The sequence below is a fragment of the Mus caroli genome, unplaced genomic scaffold (assembly GCF_978045245.1).
Source record: "Mus caroli unplaced genomic scaffold, Mus_caroli_1 scaffold_13, whole genome shotgun sequence".
Lineage (NCBI taxonomy): Eukaryota > Metazoa > Chordata > Mammalia > Rodentia > Muridae > Mus > Mus caroli.
This window is the reverse complement of record NW_028227268.1, coordinates 74,154,426-74,169,643: the sequence shown is the minus strand read 5'-3', so window position 1 is coordinate 74,169,643 and position 15,218 is coordinate 74,154,426. Positions and strand designations below refer to the sequence as shown.

Below are 15,218 nucleotides of genomic sequence, written 5' to 3'. Positions count from 1 at the left end.
AAAGAGCTGAAGAGCATATAGAAAAGCAGGAAAAAAAATGGGTGAGACAACTGGCAGAGAAAAAGGAACTCTGGGAAAGAGTGAGGCTGAAGTGATTCACAGCAAGTTGTGGAGGAAGTTGTGTGAGAAGAGGCAACCAGCCACATTTCAGACAGAATCGGAAAAACAGGTTAATTTATATAAGCTAGTTGGAGAACAAGATTAGCTAGGGTAAAAGCATTAATGCATGAATAAACAACCTAGTGTCATTATTCTCAAACTGATGCAGATACAGAAAAACACAAGTGCTTACATAGTTTGCTAACTTCTTCCTCTTAGGAGAGTGTGGCACTGCTTGGGGAATCTTCTTGGGATAAAAGATCTCAGTTTAATTAGACAAAATATTGCAAGTCAAATGTATACAAACATATTCTCATAATGGTACTTTATTTATTTATTTATATTGTATATATTTTGTCATTTTTATTTTTTGCCTTTTTATATTAGACATTTTCTTTATTTACATTACAAATGCTATCCCGAAAGTTCCCTATACCCTCCCCCTGCCCTGCTCCCCTTCCCACACACTACCACTTTTTGGCCCTGGCATTCCCCTGTACAGGGGCATATAAAGATTGCAATACCAAGGGGCCTCTCTTCCCAATGATGGCCGACTAGGCCATCTTCTGCTACATATGCAACTAGAGACACGAGCTCTGGGGGTACTGGTTAGTTCATATTGTTGTTCCACCTATAGGGTTGCAGACCCCTTCAGCTCCTTGGGTACTTTCCCTAGCTCCTCCATTGGAGGCCCTGAGTTTCATCCTATAGATGACTGTGAGCATCCACTTCTGTGTTAGGCAGGCACTGGCATAGCCTCAAAAGAGACAGCTATATCAGGGTCCTTTCAGCAAAGTCTCGGTGGCGTATGCAATAGTGTCTGGGTGGATCCCTGGGTGGAGTAATCTCTGGATGGTCCATCCTTTCGTCTTAGCTCCAAACTTTGTCTCTGTAACTCCTTCCATGGGTATTTTGTTCCCTATTCTAAGGAGGAATGAAGGATCCACACTTTGGACTCCCTACTTCTTGATTTTCTTGTGTTTTGCAAATTGTATCTTGGATATTCTGTTTCTGGGCTAATATCCACTTATCACTGAGTGCATATCAAGTAACTTCTTTTGTGATTAGGTTACCTCACTCAGGATGATATCCTCCAGATACATCCATTTGCCCAAGAATTTCATAAATTCATTGTTTTTAATAGCTGAGTAGTACTCCATTGTGTAAATGTACCACATTTTCTGCATCCATTCCTCTGTTGAGGGACATCTGGGTTCTTTCCAGCTTCTGGCTATTATAAATAAGGCTGCTATGAACATAGTGGAGAATGTGTCCTTATTACCAGTTGGAACATATTCTGGATATATGACCAGGAGAGGGATTGCTGGATCTTCTGGTAGTTTTCTATCCAGTTTTCTGAGGAACTGCCAGACTGATTTCCAGAGTGTTTTTACAAACTTGCATTCCACCAGCAATGGAGGAGTGTTCCTCTTTCACCACATCCTTGCCAGCATCTGCTGTCACCTGAATTTTTGATCTTAGCCATTCTGACTGGAGTGAGGTGGAATCTCAGGGTTGTTTTGATTTGCATTTCCCTGAAATGTTGTTGAACATTTTTCAGGTGCTTCTCAGCCATTCAGTATTCCTCAGGTGAGAAATCTTTGTTTAGCTCTGTACCCCATTTTTAACGGGGTCTTGAATTTCTGGAGTCCTGCTTCTTGAGTTCTTTGTATATATTAGATATTAGTCCCCTATCATATTTAGGATTGGTAAAGATCCTTTCCCAATCTGTTGGTGGCCTTTTTGTCTCATTTACAGTGTCTTTTGCCTTACAGAAGCTTTGCAATTTCATGAGGTCCCATTTGTCGATTCTTGATCTTACAGCACAAGCCATTGCTATTCTGTTTAGGAATTTTTCTCCACTGCCCATATCTTTGAGGATTTCCCCCTCTTTCTCCTCTATAAATTTAAGTGTCTCTGGTTTTATGTGGAGTTCTTTGATCCACTTAGACTTTAGCTTTGTACAAGGAGATAAGAATGGATCAATTCGCATTCTTCTACATGTTAACCGCCAGATTGCCAGCTCCATTTGTTGAAAATGCTGTCTTTTTTCCACTGGATGGTTTTAGCTCCCTTGTCAAAGGTCAAGTGACCATAGGTGTGTGGATTCATTTCTAGGTCTTCAATTCCATTCCATTGTTCTACCTGTCTGTCGCTGTACCATTACCGTGAAGTTTTTATCACTATTGCTATGTAGTACAGCTTGAGGACAGGCATTGTGATCTCCCAGAGGTTCTTTTATTGTTGAGACTAGTTTTTGCTATCCTAGATTATTTTATTATTCCAGATGAATTTGCAAATTGCCCTTTCTAACTCAGTGAAGAATTGAGTTGGAATTTTGATGGGGATTGTATTGAATCTGTAGATTGCTTTCAGCAGGATAGCCATTTTTACTATTTTAATCCTGCCAGTCCATGGGCATGGGAAATCTTTCCATGTTCTGACATCTTCTTCAATTTCTTTCTTCAGAGGCTTGAAGTTCTTATCATACAGATCTTTCACCTCCTTAGTTAGAGTCACACCAAGGTATTTTATATTATTTGTGACTATTGTGAAGGGTGTTGTTTCCCTAAATTCTTTCTCAGCCAGTTTATCCTTTAGGTAGAGAATGGCCATTTACTTGTTTGAGTTAATTTTATATCCAGCTACTTCACTGAAGCTGTTTATCAGGTTTAGGAGTTCTCTGATGGAATTTTTAGGGTCACTTATATGTACTATCATATCATCTGCAAATAGTGATATTTTGAGTTCTTCCTTTCCAATTTGTATCCCCTTGATCTCCTTTTGTTGTCGAATTGCTCTGGCTAGGACTTCTAGTACTATATTGAATAGGTAGGGAGAAAGGGGGCAGCCTTGTCTAGTCCCTGATTTTAGTGGGATTGCTTCGAGCTTCTCTCCATTTAGTTTGATGTTGGCTACTTGTTTGCTGTAGATTGCTTTCATTATGTTTAGGTATGGGCCTTGAATTCCTGATCTTTCCAAGACTTTTATCATGAATGTGTGTTGGATTTTGTCAAATGCTTTCTCCTAATCTAACGAAATGATCATGTGGTTTTTATCTTTGAGTTTGTTTATATAGTGAATTATGTTGATGGATTTCCATATATTAAACCATCCTTACATCCCTGGGATGAAGCCTACTTGTTCATGATGGATGATCTTTTTGATGTGTTATTGGATTCGGTTTGCAAGGATTTTATTGAGCATTTTTGCATCGAAATTGGTCTGAAGTTCTCTTTCTTTGTTGGATCTTCATGTGGTTTAGGTATCAGAGTAATTGTGGCTTCATAGAATGAATTGGGTAGAGGACCTTCTGTTTCTACTCTGTGGAATATTTTGAGGAGAGTTGGAATTAGGTCTTCTTTGAAGGTCTGATAGAACTATGCACTAAACCCATCTGGTCCTGGTTTTTTTTTTTTTTTTTTTTTTTTTTTTTGGTTGGGACACTATTGATGACTGCTTCTCTTTCTTTAGGGGAAATGGGACTGTTTAGATCATTAATCTGATCCTGATTTAACTGTGGTACCTGGTATCTGTCTAGGAAGTTGTCCTTTTCATCCAGGTTTTCTAGTATTGTTGAGTATAGCCTTTTGTAGTAGGATCTGGTGATGTTTTGGATTTCCTCAGGTTCTGTTGTTATGTCTCCTTTTTCATTTCTGATTTTGTTACTTAGAATACTGTCCCTGTGCCCTCTAGTGAGTCTGGCTAAGGGTTTATCTATCTTGTTGATTTTCTTAAACAACCAGCTCCTGGTTTGGTTGATTCTTTGAATACTTCTTTTTGTTTTCACTTGGTTGATTTCTTTCCTGAGTTTGACTATTTCCTGCCATCTACTCCTCTTGGGTAAATTTGTTTCCTTTAGTTCTAGAGCTTCTAGGTGTGCTGTCAGGCTGCTATTGTATGCTCTCTCTCTAGTTTCTTTTTGTAGGCATTCAGGGCTATAAGTTTTCCTCTTAGGACTGCCTTCATTGTGTCCCACAAGTTTGAGTATGTTGTGGCTTCATTTTCATTAAACTCTAAAAAGTCTTTAATTTCTTTCTTTATTTCTTCCTTGACCAAGGTATCATTGTATAGAGTGTTGTTCAGTCTCCACGTGAATGTTGGCTTTCTATTATTTATGCTGTTATTGAAGATCAGCCTTAGTCTGTGGTGATCTGATAGGATGCATGGGATAATTTCAATTTTTTTTAATCTGCTAAGGCCTGTTTTGTGACTGATTATATGGTCAGTTTTGGAGGAGGTACCATGTGGTGCTGAGAAGAAGGTATATCCTTTTGTTTTAGGATAAAATGTTCTGTAGATATCTATTAAATCCATTTATTTCATAACTTCGGTTAGTGTACACGTGTCTCTGTTTAGTTCCTGTTTCCAGGATCTTTCCATTGGTGAGAGTGGGGTGTTGAAGTCTCCCACTATTATTATGTGAGATGCAATGTGAGCTTTGAGCTTTACTAAAGTTTCTTTAATGAATATGGCTGCCCTTGTATTTGGAGCATAGATATTCAGAATTGGGAGTTCATCTTGGTAGATTTTACCTTTGGTGAGTATGAAGTGCCCCTCCTTGTCTTTTTTGATAACTTTGGGTTGGAAATCAATTTAATTCAATATTAGCATGGCTACTCCAGCTTGTTTCTTCAGACCATTTGCTTGGAAAATTGTTTTCCAGCCTTCACTCTGAGGTAGTATCTGTCTTTTTCCCTGAGGTGGGTTTCCTGTAAGCAGCAAAATGTTGAGTCCTATTCATGTAGCCAGTCTATTAGTCTATGTCCTTTTACTGGGGAAATGAATCCATTGATGTTATGAGAAATTAAAGAAAAGTAATTGTTGCTTCCTGTTATTTTTGTTGTTAAAGTTCGGATTCTGTTCTTGCAGCTGTCTTCTTTTAGGTTTGTTGAAGGATTACTTTCTTGCTTTTTCTAGGGTGTAGTTTCTGTCCTTGCATTGGTGTTTTCCTGTTACTATCCTTTGAAGGGCTGGATCCATGGAAAGATATTGTGTGAATTTGGCTTTGTTATAGAATACTTTGGTTTCTCCATCTATGTTAATTGAGAGTTTTGCTGAGTATAGTAGCCTGGGCTGGCATTTGTGTTCTCTTAGGGTCTGTATAACATCTGTCCAGGCTCTCTGGCTTTCATAGTCTCTGGTGAGAAGTCTGGTGTAATTACAATAGGCTTATCTTTATATGTTCCTTGACCTTTTTCCCTTACTGCTTTTAATATTCTATCTTTATTTAGTGCATTTGTTGTTCCGATTATGTGTCAGGAGGAATTTCTTTTCTGGTCCAGTCTATTTGCAGTTCTGTAGGTTTCTTGTTTGTTCATGGGCATCTCTTTCTTTAGGTTTGGGAAGTTTTCTTCTATAACTTTGTTGAAGATATTTGCTGGCCCTTTAAGTTGAAAAATTTTTATTCTCATCTAATCCTATTATCCCTAGGTTTGGTCTTCTCATTGTGTCCTGGATTTCCTGGATGTTTTGAATTAGGATCTTTTTGCATTTTGCATTTTCTTTGATTCTTGTGCCCATGTTCTCTATGGAATCTTCTGCACCTGAGATTCTCTCTTCCATCTTTTGTATTCTGTTGCTGATGCTCGAATCTATGGTTCCAGATTTCTTTCCTAGGGTTTCTATCTCCAGACTTGTCTCACTTTGGGTTTTCTTTATTATTTTTACTTCCCTTTTCATGTCTTGAATGGTTTTGTTTAATTCCAACACCTGTTTGGTTGTGTTTTCCTGTAATACTTTAAGGGATTTTTGTGTTTTCTCTTTAAGGACTTCTACCTGTTTAGCAGTGTTGTCCTGTATTTCTTTAAGTGAGTTATTAATGCCCTTCTTAAGGTCCTCTACCAGCATCATGAGATATTATTTTGAACCTGAATGTTGCTCTTCGGGTGTGTTGGGGTATCCAGGACTGGCTGAGGTGGGAGTGCTGAGTTCTGATGATGGTGAGCTGTCTTGGTTTCTGTTGGTAAAATTCTTACATTTGCCTTTCACCATCTGGTAATCTCTGGTGTTAGTTGTTATAGTTGTCTCTGTCTGGAGCCTGTTCCTCCTGTGATTTGTTAGCATCTGTCAGCAGTCCTGGGAGTCCAGCTTGCTCCTGAGTCTCAATGGTCAGAGTACTCTCTACAGGGAAGCTCTCCTCTTGCAGGGAAGGTGCACAGATATCTGGCGTTCAGACCTGCCACCTGGCTGAAGATGAAGGCCCAAAGCAGAGCCTGTCCCAGAAGATGTATTGCCTCTGCACTCTGTGCGCTCACCTGCACAGACTGTTCTCTGAGGGACCCAGGACACAAGATGGCTCCCTCACCTGCTCTGGTGGTCAGAGACCTCCCAGGTGGTCACCTCTCCTCTGGCAGGGAAGATGCCCGGATGTCTGGAGCCCAAAACTAGGGTCTGTCCCAGAATTTGTGTTGCTTCTGCAGTTTGCTCACTCACCCTCTGCCGTCTTCAAGCTGACCTGGGCAGACTGATCTCAGAGGGACCCAGGACACAAGATGGCTCCCTCACCAGCTCTGGCGGTCAGAGCCCTCCCAGGCAGCCCCCTCTCCTCTGGCAGGGAAGGTGCCCAGATGTCTGGAGCCCTAAACGGGTTCTGTTCCAGAAGCTGTGTCACTTCTTCAGTCTGCTTGCTCACCCTCTGCAGTCTGAGAGCTGATCTGCTCTGACAGGTCTCATAGGGTCCAGGGACACAAGATGGCCATAATGGTACTTTAATGGAAGACAGTGGTTATACTGTGGATAACTCTCTTTCCACTCGCCACAGTCTTTGAAAGAAATGAATCCTCTGGTCTTTCCCAGAAAATGTTTGCTGCTTAAAAGTAGAATTTAAGTCCGTGCCTGAAGCCAGTCCAAAGGTAAGTACCTCACAGCTCCATTCCTGTTTCCCAGTATTCAGGGAGGTCAGACAGGCACGATCCTGGTTTCTCTGACAAAAACTCTTCCTTATTCAGGAGAGACATGGCATCACTTGCCACAGTATCAATGAAGAGACTTTGCCAGTAGTAAGTCTTTCTAAAGTAAAGGCCTGAGGCAAGTGGTCCCCCAGTAACACAGGAAATATATTCAATATATTTCAGCAGTTTTTCTTTGAAGGACATGTCTTTGTTCTTTGTTAACAACTGGAGAGACCTAAGCTGTGCCTTAATTTCATTCACAGACACATTGAAATCCTTGGCAATATTTTCTAGTGAGGCTTCATCCAGCCCAAAGTAAGACCTGTAGAGAGTCAAGGTTTCCTCCAACTTTTGTATTTCATCTCTGATGAAGCCCCCAAGTGGAATGGTGGCCCATACTCCAGCCTTCAGGGCCTCCAGCCAGATCTTCTGTCTGAGGAAATCCCTCTTCCGGGCAATGGCAGTCTCAGTAACACTGTGCAAGGACATCATGAAGAGGTGGCGCTTGTGGGCTGGGAGCTCGTTCAGTAGGGTGGTCTCCAGCTTTGGGAAGTCAAAGTCAGACACATCAAAGTTAGAGACTAGGAACACTGGAGGCTGACTAGAGAGAGCCTTCTGGAGATGACCTGAGCAGTCATCTCTTATTTTCTTTAGCACACTGTCTCTATTGAAAGACTTAGGTTTACTCCTTTGTTCATTACTGACATCTTGATCTATCTTGGTTCGGAGAAAGTAGAACTTTGTGTTCATCTTTTCAATAGTTTTGGCCAGATGTGCATCAATTTCTTTGAAGCGTGTAGCTGAGATGATAATGAAGAAGTCGTACTCACCAAACTTCATTTCTGTCAGATAGTTTTGTGGTGGGTAGGTAGTAGACCCAATGCCAGGCAAGTCCCATGTTGTCACATTGGGAAGCTTTGGGTGTGGGTATGGAGTTCTCTTCATGGTTGTCTCTACCACCCCAGTTGGGGCTGCACCTTCTTCTTCATCCTTCACTCCCCTCAAGGCATTGATAAAGCTGGATTTCCCTGTCCCTGTTTCTCCAGTCACAGCAATGTTTAGTAGGGCTTTGTCAATGTTGCTCAGAGCATGACTAATCACAGACAATGCTCCCTGAAGGTTCTTATCCTCCAGATGGGATTCAATCAAGTTGATGGTTTTCTCAGAGAGAATTTTGCTTTCCTTCTTGAAATTCTTAAAAAAATTTTCAAAGCTGAACACCAAAAGTTGAGCAGTTAAACAAGAGGGTCTGCTAGAGAAAGGCTGGCATGTAGTTGTGTGCAGTGGAGGATGCTGAATAGACAAGAAAAGAGATACACTGTAATTATTAGTGCACAGGGCAAGGCCTAGGAATTTGTTCTTATGATAAAGTGGGAGTTCAGCTGCTGATACCATTACTAGCAGAACACCTTCTTTTCTTCTCCTGCCTCTTAGCTCCATCTCTGCTCTGCATGCCGCATGCCCTCATTCAGCCCTTACCTTCTTCTGTGTTCTCCTTTCTCCTTCGTTGTCCCATTCAAGATCAACTTATCCAATGTGGTTTCCTACACCAGTGTTTACTTGTTATTTTAAGTTTTCTTTGCATTCTGTTCTCTCCTATTACAATTAATACTCTTTGATTGTAAAATCCTTAAAGTCATAGATCAGCATATCAAAAACCTCAAGCAACATATCCCATAGAAAGGCTACCTTCCTCTTTTGAGTGCATAGGGAATTGTTTCTTAGGAATCATGACCTCTGGTCCCTTTGCACAGCCATTCTAGTTTCTCTCGTTTAGCCTGTGAATAAAGGGAGAAGGGGCTTGAGGTGTGGAGCAGAAAAGATTTTTGACATTTCCACCAGAGGGTTGGATATATTACTATATGTGTGTAATCGACTTCTTTTTAGCCATAAAGTACATTGAAATTATGTCCTTTGTAGGACATTTTATGTAACTGTAAGTAGTTATATTAAGACAATAAAGCCATTCTCAAAAAGACAAATACATTTTCTTATTCACAGAGCTAAGATTTTGTATAGATTCATAAGATATATTGTAGATATAATATGAAATTGGAAGTGAACCTGTTTGGGGGCCGAAGGAAATAAGGGGCACATTCATAACATGCAAGGTGTGCTTGTTTGAAACTTCAAAACTAGATGTTAAAAAGATTTCTTCGACAGGATTTTCTATGTTTCTGTGCCTGTAGTTGATCTTGTGGCACAGTTGTCTATACCCAAATACTGCCAGGAGAGAGCCGGTCTCCCAGGTGTGCTGATATGCCTGTGAGCACAGGTAAGACCACCACTTCTGCTCAGAAGGACACTTCCAGAACTCTCAGAACCCAGGAAATGAGGAGCAGCCTGGGGCAAGATCCTTCTGGTTCCTGTCTGTGCCTGGATCGGATACTGGGTTACAGTACCAGGAGCTGGACCTGTGCCACAGTGCTCTATATCCAAATATCCTTGGGATAGAGCTGGTCTCCCAGGAGTGCTGGCAAACCTGTGAGCAAAGGTAAGACTACCACATCTGTTCAAATTCCTGGTCCAAGAGGGATCTGCTCAGAGACATCAGGGCACAGGAATCAAGGAACAGCTGGGCACAGGTTTCCATCTGTGCCTGGAGCTGATCCTGTGCCATAGCTCTCCATATCCAAATCCTGCTTGGAGAGAGTTGGTCTCCCAGGAGTTCTGACACATAGGCTAACAGGAGGTACAGAGCCAGCAAGACCAGTTAAAACCTGAGAAAACCAGATGGTGAAAGGCAATGGCAAGAACATAAGCTACAGAAACCAAGTCTACTTGGCATCATCAGAACTCAGTTCTCCCATCACAGCAAGCCTTGTATATTCCAACAAACCAGAGAAGTAAGACTCTGATTTAAAATCAGAATTCATGATGATGATAGAAGACTTTAAGAAGGACATATATAACTTCCTTAAAGAAATACAGGAGAAGACAGGTAAACAAGTAGAAGACCTCAAAGAGGAGACACAAAAATCCCTTAAAGAATTACAGGAAAACATAACCAAACAGGTGCAAGAATTGAACAAAACCATCTAGGGTCTAAAAATGGAATAGAAACAATAAATCAATCAGAAAGGGAGACAATCCTGGACTTAGAAAACCTAGGAAAGAGTTCAGGAGTCGTAGATGCAAGCATCAGCCACAGTATAGAAGAGACAGAAGAGAGAATCTCAGGTGCAGTAGATAACATGGAACACACTAACACAATTGTCGAAGAAAATGCAAAATGCAAAAAGCTCCTAACTCAAAATATCCAGGAAATCATGGATACAATGAGAAGATCAAACATAAGGATAATGGGTAGAGATGTGAGTATAGATTCCCAACTTAAAGGGACAGTAAATATCTCCAACAAAATTATAGGAAATTTCCCTAACCTAAAGAAAGAGATGCCCACAAACATACAAGAAGCCTGCAGAACTCCAAATATTGGACCGGAAAAGAAATTTTTCCCATCACATAATAGTCAAAACACAATATGCACAAAACAAAGAAAGAATATTAAAAGCAGTAGGTGAGGAAGGTCAAGTAACATATGAATGCAGACCTATCATAATTACACCAGACTTCTCACCAGAGACTATGAAAGCTAGAAGGTGCTTTATAGAACATTTTGTCCTAAAACAAAATTTAGCAAAGCTCAAAGCTAGAAGATCTCATACAGACCCTATGAGAGCACAAATGCCAGACCTGTTTACTATACCCACAAAATTCAATTATCATAAATGAAGAAACAAGGTTATTTCACGACAAAACCAAATTTACACAATATCTTTCCACAAATCCAACCCTACAAAGAATAATAGATAGAAAACGCCAACACAATGAGCGAAGCTACACCCTAGAAAAAGCAAAAAAGTAATCTTCTTTCAACAAACCCAAAAGAAGATAGCCACACAAAAATAAAAATAACATCAACAAAAACAGGGAGCAAAAATCAATACTCCTTAATATCTCTTAACATCAATGGACTCAATTCCCCCAATAAAAAGACATAGACTAACAGATACATAAACAGGATCCAACATTTTGCTGTGTACCGGAAACACACCTCAGATTGAAAGACAGACACCACCTCAGAGTAAAGGCTGGAAAGTATTTTCCAAGCAAATAGTTCCAAGATACAAGCTGGAGTAGACATTTTAATATTTAATAATATTGATTTTAACCAAAAATTATCAAAAAGGATGAGGAAGGACACTTCATACTCATCAAAGAAAAAAATCTACCAAGAAGAACTCTCAATTCTGAACATCTATGCTGTAAATGCAAGGGCATCCACATTCATAAAAGAAACTTATAGTAAAGCTCAAAACACCATTGCATCTCACACAATAATACTGGTCATGGAAATACAAACTAAAAAGAGATACAGTGAAACTAACAAGTTATGGACCAAATAGATTTAACATATATATATATATATATAATATATATATTAATATATATATATATATAACATATATATAACATTTTATCCTAAAACAAAATAATATACCCTCTTCTCAGCACCTCATGGTACCTTCTCCAAAACTGATCATATAATTGGTCAGAAAACAGGCCTCAACAGATACAAGAAGTTTGAAACCATCCCATGCATCCTATCAGATTACCACGGACTAAGACTTGTCTTCAATAGCAATAAAAACAAGAGAAAGCCCACAAACACGTGGAAGCTGAACAACACTCTACTCAATGATAACTTGGTCAAGGAAGAAATAAAGAAAGAAATTATAGACTTTTTAGAATTCAAGGAAAATAAAATCACAACATACACAAACTTATGGGATACAATGAAAGCAGTCCTACGAGGAACACTCATAGCTCTCAGTGCCTCCAAAAAGAAACTGGAGAGAGCATACACTACTAGCAGCTTGACAGCACCTCTGAAAGCTCTGGAACAAAAAGAAGCAGGAAATAATCAAACTCAGGGCTGAACTCAACCAAGTAGAAACAGAAAGAACTATACGAAGACTCAACAAAACCAGGAGCTGGTTCTCTGAGAAAATCAACAAGATAGATAAACCCTTAGCCAGACTAACCACAGGGCAACAGAGACAGTATCCAAATTAACAAAATCAGAAATGAAAAATGAGACATAACAACAGAAACCAAGGAAATTCAAAAACATCAGATCCTACTAGAAAAGCCTGTATTCAAGAAAACTGGAAATTCTGGAGGAAATGGACAATTTTGTAGACAGATACCAGATACCAAAGTTAAATCCAGATCAGATAAATCATCTAAACAGTCCCATAACCCCCAATGAAATAGAGGCAGTCACTTAAAATCTCCCAACCATAAAAAGGCCAGGATCATATGGGTTTATTGCAGAATTCTATCAGACCTTCAAACGAGCTATTATCAGTATTCTTTAAACTATTCCATATAATAGAAACAGAAGGAACACTACCCAATACCTTCTATGAAGCCATGGTTATACTGATACCAAAACCGCACAAAGACCCAACAAAGAAAGAGAACTTTTGACCAATTTCCCTTATGAATATCAATGCAAAAATACTCTAGAAAATTCTCACAAACTGAATCCAGGAACACATCAAAATGATCATTCACCACTATCAAGTAAGCTTCATCCCAGGGATTCAGGGATGGTTCAATATATGGAAATCCATCACTAAACCATTACATAAACAAACTCAAAGGAAAAAAAACCCACATGATTATTTCATTAGATGCTGAAAACGCATTTGACAAAATCCAACATCCCCTCATGTTAAAAGCCTTGGAAAGATAAGTAATTCAAGGCCCAAGCCTAAACATAGCAAATGCAATATACAGCAGACCAGTAGGTGATATCATATTAAATGGAGAGAATCTTGAAGCAGTCCACTAAAATCAGGGACTAGACAATGCTGCCTTCTCTTTCCCTATCCATTCAGTATAGTACTTGAAGTTTTAGCTAGATCAATTAGAGAACATGAGGAGGTCAAAGGATACAATTTGAAAAGGAAGAACTCAAAATATCACTCTTTGCAGATGACATAATAGCATACTTAAGTGACCCCCCAAGTTTCACGAGACAACTCCTACAGCTGATCAACAATTTCAGTAAAGTGGCTGGATATAAAATTAACTCAAACAAATCAGTAGCCTTCCTCTACTCAAAGGATAAACATGCTGAGAAGGAAATTAGGGAAAAACTTTTCACAATAGTCACAAACAATATCAAGTATCTTGCTGTGAGTCTTACCAAGCAAGTAGAAGATCTGTTTGACAAGAACCGCAAGTCTCTGAAGAAAGAAATCAAAGAAAATCTCAGAAGATGAAGAGATCTCCCATGCTTGTGGATTAGCAGGATTAATAAAGTCAAATGGCCATCTTGCTAAAGCAATCTACAGATTCAATGCAATCCCCATCAAAATTCAAACTCAATTCTTCATAGAGTTAGAAAGAACAAAATATTTTTTAATAAGATATTTTCAGCCGGGCGTGGTGGCGCACGCCTTTAATCCCAGCACTCGGGAGGCAGAGGCAGGCGGATTTCTGAGTTCGAGGCCAGCCTGGTCTACAAAGTGAGCTCCAGGACAGCCAGGGCTATACAGAGAAACCCTGTCTCGTAAAACCAAAAAAAAAAAAAAAAAGATATTTTCTTTATTTACATTTCCCAAACTATCCGGAAAGTTCTGTATAGCCTCCCCCTGCCCTGCTCTCCTACCCACTCACTCCCACTTCTTGGCCCTGGCGTTCCCCTGTATTGGGGCATATAAAGTTTGCAAGACCAAGGGGCCTCTGTTCCCAGTGATGGCCGAGTAGGCCATTCTCTGCTAAACATGCCGCTAGAGACAGGAGCTCTATAGGTGGAACAACAATATGAAGTGACCAGTGTCCCTATTTTCTAGTGTTCATTCTACAAACCTCAAGGAAACAACCTTGAAAATGAAAATCCCAAGTGGATACAGAGGAAAGCCAGGAAGGAAGAAAGGAATAAAGGAAGAGATGTTAAAGAAGCCACTAAAAAGAGAAAATGACTATTTTGAAAGTTAAGAAATCTGAATAAAAAAGTATTTCCATCAAAGCTCTACTCCAGGGAAGCATCAATTCTTAAGTCCGAAGAAAGAAGATACATGTCAGATGTGTTTCCTCCAGGAATTCACATATTACATACATGTTGCTATATTAAATATTTTGGTCTTTTACATCACATCGATTTTTTTTGTCTGATACTCCTACTAGTTTATTATAATCTTTGCAGGACATTAAAACTGTGTATATTTCATGAATTGTGGAAAACCAGCCTTCATTACAGCTATGAGTGTAGATCAAAGTTTATCAATACTGATACTAAAAATACCAGAACTTTGGGATGAAGAGTATGAATCACAGCCATACCCTTTTCTCTGGGTGTTTCAGACACACATAGAACTTTGGAATTAGAATTGGAACACAAGGTGCATGCAGGAAGACATGAGAGATTGGCTTCACTTAGCTCTGATACTCTGGTGTTAATAATGTGGTATGCAGATTTTAAGATAGAACCTGCAGGTACACAGAATTCTATTCTTGAGTCACCCAATCATCTTGTTGGAAGCCATGACACCAATCAGACTTAGGGAAAGGAAGGCATCAGTAGAGCCACTGTCACTAGGAACAATATAGTAAAATCGCAAAACTGCAAGGGTAATTATTTGACAATTTGTATGTGAAGCTGCATGCATGTGTGCAGGCACATGTGTATATAGTATGTGTTTCAAAGGTCTACACATCTCTGCCTCTCTGATGCTGCGATGCCACAATTAGATGCCAACTGTTGCAGGAAATATTAAAAAAAAAACGCACCATCCCACACTATTTCTGGCTACTTGGGCACTCCCAACCCTGCTGCTTTCCATGGCTAGCCCCATATAGTGACCGCCCATCTCGTGGCTCTCTTTTTGCTGATTTTGCTCACATTCCTAGCTATCAGCCTGCTCTGGTCAGTGGTTCCAAATCCTAGTATCCCAGGAAAGTCAAAACTCTAGGGACTTGTAATTAATTTTTAATTTTTTATTAGATATTTTCTTCATTTACGTTTCAAATGCTATCCCAAAAGTCCCCTATACCCTCCTCCTGCCCTGCTCCCCTACCCACTCACTCTCACTTCTTGGCCCTGGTGTTCCCCTGTACTGGAGCATATAAATTTGCTCGACCAAGGGGAGAGGCTTGTAATTTATAAGTCAGATTTCTATGGGTAAATTCTCACCCCACAAAAGGCCCACA

At 39.8% G+C, this 15,218-nt stretch overlaps 1 protein-coding gene across 1 annotated transcript in view; it reads right to left on the bottom strand.

The window, feature by feature from the left end:
- Positions 1–524: 524 nt before the first annotated feature.
- The window catches only part of LOC110288649 (uncharacterized), a 53,875-nt gene continuing 39,181 nt past the window's right edge, over positions 525–15,218 (bottom strand). The window contains exon 4 of the mRNA XM_085830076.1: positions 525–8,285. Within this exon, the coding sequence (XP_085686202.1) occupies positions 6,963–8,285 (1,323 nt within the window). The 3' untranslated portion in view covers positions 525–6,962. The remainder of the gene's footprint in view (positions 8,286–15,218) is intronic.